Here is a 2,461-nt window from a genome sequence, read left to right as displayed (position 1 = left end):
CCAGCTCCTGAGCCTGGGGACAAGGTGGGGTGAAGGAAACCCTGGGCCCCGCCCGTTACCCTCACAGCCTCTGTCTGGTGGGCCTGGGGCTGGCCAGCTGCCCCTCTGCTCAGAGGACCCCCCCCCCGCTTCTGTGTTGCAGATGGGCTATACCGTCAGACCACCCCCGAGTTCAGGGTGGCCTCCAGCGTGGAGCAGCTGAACACCATCGAGGTGGGTGCCCAGGTGGCAGGGGGCGGGGGCTGTGCTGCTGGTGGTCCCCAGAGCTGCCAGGGGGAGTGGGCAGGGCTCAAAGCAGTGGAGGCAGGACTTGGCGCCCACAGCCTCACTCACGTCCCCACTGGCCTGGGCCCCCGCCCCCTCTGACGCCCCGAGAACTGGCAGGGATGGTAGGCAGCCTCTGAGGAAGGACCTGACCCAGCTCCCGCCCCTGGAAAGTAAAATGAGAAACTTGTAAATTCCAGACCAAACATAAGACCACCCTGTGCTCAGCCTGCCTGCATTTCCTGAAGAAAAAAAGATGGAAGGGGAGGAAGCAAAAGCCGTCTAGGCAGAAGTGATGTGGCCGGCGGCCGCCACCCCGCTCTCAGTACCCAATAAAGCTGTGTCCGCGGAGTGCCTGTGTCTGCTTTGGGGGTTCTTTGCACGGAGCTCAGGCCCCTCCTGCTCCACCCATGGGTGGTCAGAGCTGTTTGCACTTGGGGCTGTCACTCGCTGCGGCCACCACCCTGCTCTGGCCTCAAGCTGCCCAAGGTGCAGACGGCCCCTGGGGACGGGGACCCCTGGGGAGTTTGGATGGGTTTTGGGGGGAAGGAGCTTCCATGCTACCCTCCCCTGCTTTGGGGGTTTTCTGCTCTGAGGTTTTAAGTCCGATGGGTTTTTCTAGAAAAGTTACTGGGGTGTCGATTTCCAATTGCTGGTTCATGGCGATAAAGCAGACGGAGCCCCCTCCCCAGCCACGTGGCTCACAGCTCTGACGCCCCGGGAGGGGCAGAAGGGGCCGTGCTCGAGATCGGCCGAGGGTGTGCCTTGCGGCCCAGCACGGTTCTGGGCACCACCACCCAAAGCCAGATCCCCTTGCCGGCAAAAGCCCCCAAACCAGAGCCTCCTCTCCCGGCTTTGCAGAAGGAGGTGGCTTTACGGGGACACTGACGGGGTCCCCTGGCTTTTCAGGGCCTGTCGCCCCCGTACTGTGGGCTCTGTTCCCACTGGTTCACGGCTCCGGCAGGGTGTGTCCCACGGACAGCAGGCTCACGTGGGAGAAGCTGTGTCTCAGACTGACCTTCAGGGGTCTGCGGACAGTCCCAGCAGAGGGGACACAGGCAGGGTTCCCTCCGCTCCCCGCTGCCCAGCCCTGCCCAACCCCGTGGCCGAGCGCGGCTGTGCCGTCCCGGCCTGTGGTCTGGGCGGCTGGTGGTCCCCCCCTGGCCTGGGCTATGAATTCATTCCTGCCCCACCGGCGGGCAGCAGCGGGCAGTCCTTCTATGGGGACAGGTGTCGCCCCCAAACTGCGTCCAGGCCCCGTGGCCCACAACTGGCCCATGACCAGTCCCCTCTTGGGGGTGAGGCAGCCCAGCCCTCCTTCCTCACTTACCCGGAGCCCTGTGCTGGCCGGAGGCACCCCCTCTCCCTTCCTGGCAGCCTCCCCAGCCCCAGGCCCAGGGCCCAACCCTCCTCCGGCTCCGTGCTGACACGGGTCCTGCTGCTGCCCCACCTCCTGCCATCGGGGCCCAGCTCACGCGCCCCCTCATGGGCTTCCAGGCGGCTTCAGCCCCTGGCTTTTTGGGGACAAGCTGCTCTGTTCATTCAGCTCCTCCCCCACCCCCACGCCTCCTGACATCATAGGAACACAAGTGCTCACCAGTGACCCCTCTTGGGCCACCCCCCCACCCCACTCCACCCCCGTCACACTGGGAGCTGGGGCCGGGCGAGGCCTGGGATGGCGTCCCAGCCTGGGGTGGCAGCAGCTCTGGTTCCGGTCCAGACATCTCTGCTCCTGGGCCTTTGGTCTCATTGAAAGTCAAGAAATGGCAGGGTTTGGGGGCTGTGGGGCCAGGGGCAGGGAGGAGCCCCATGTAGATGGAGGGAGAGCTCATAGCTGCTGGCAACCCTTAACCCTGTGACTTGGAGCGCTGTCGCCCTGCCTGCGGGGCCTGGACACGGGCGCACCGAGGGCAGCACCACCAGCTGAAGACCCGGAGTCGGGGTTCTTAGAGGGAGCAAGGGGGGCGTCAGGGGCCTCGGCAAGGAGCTCAGTTCCTGGGGGAGTTGACACCCGCCCCTCGCCCACGCAGGACGAGGTCAGCCCGCCGCTGGCCATGCCGCCCTCCAAGATCCACGTGCTGCTGCTGGTGCTGCATGGGGGCACCATCCTGGACACGGGCGCCGGGGACCCCAGCTCCAAGCAGGGCGACACCAACACCATCACCACCGTGTTCGACACCGTCATGCGCGTGCACTA

General features: G+C 65.6%; 1 protein-coding gene across 1 annotated transcript in view; it reads left to right on the top strand.

Moving 5' to 3' along the window:
• PITPNM2 (phosphatidylinositol transfer protein, membrane-associated 2) overlaps positions 1-2,461 on the top strand; it is a 75,854-nt gene that overhangs the window by 57,105 nt on the left and 16,288 nt on the right. The window contains 2 exon segments of the mRNA XM_014547022.1: positions 143-213; positions 2,295-2,455. Coding sequence (XP_014402508.1) covers positions 143-213; positions 2,295-2,455 — 232 coding nt within the window.

Source organism: Myotis brandtii, unplaced genomic scaffold, assembly GCF_000412655.1.
Source record: "Myotis brandtii unplaced genomic scaffold, ASM41265v1 scaffold463, whole genome shotgun sequence".
Lineage (NCBI taxonomy): Eukaryota > Metazoa > Chordata > Mammalia > Chiroptera > Vespertilionidae > Myotis > Myotis brandtii.
The sequence above is the reverse complement of the archived record's forward strand: the minus strand, read 5'-3'. Positions and strand labels throughout refer to the sequence as shown.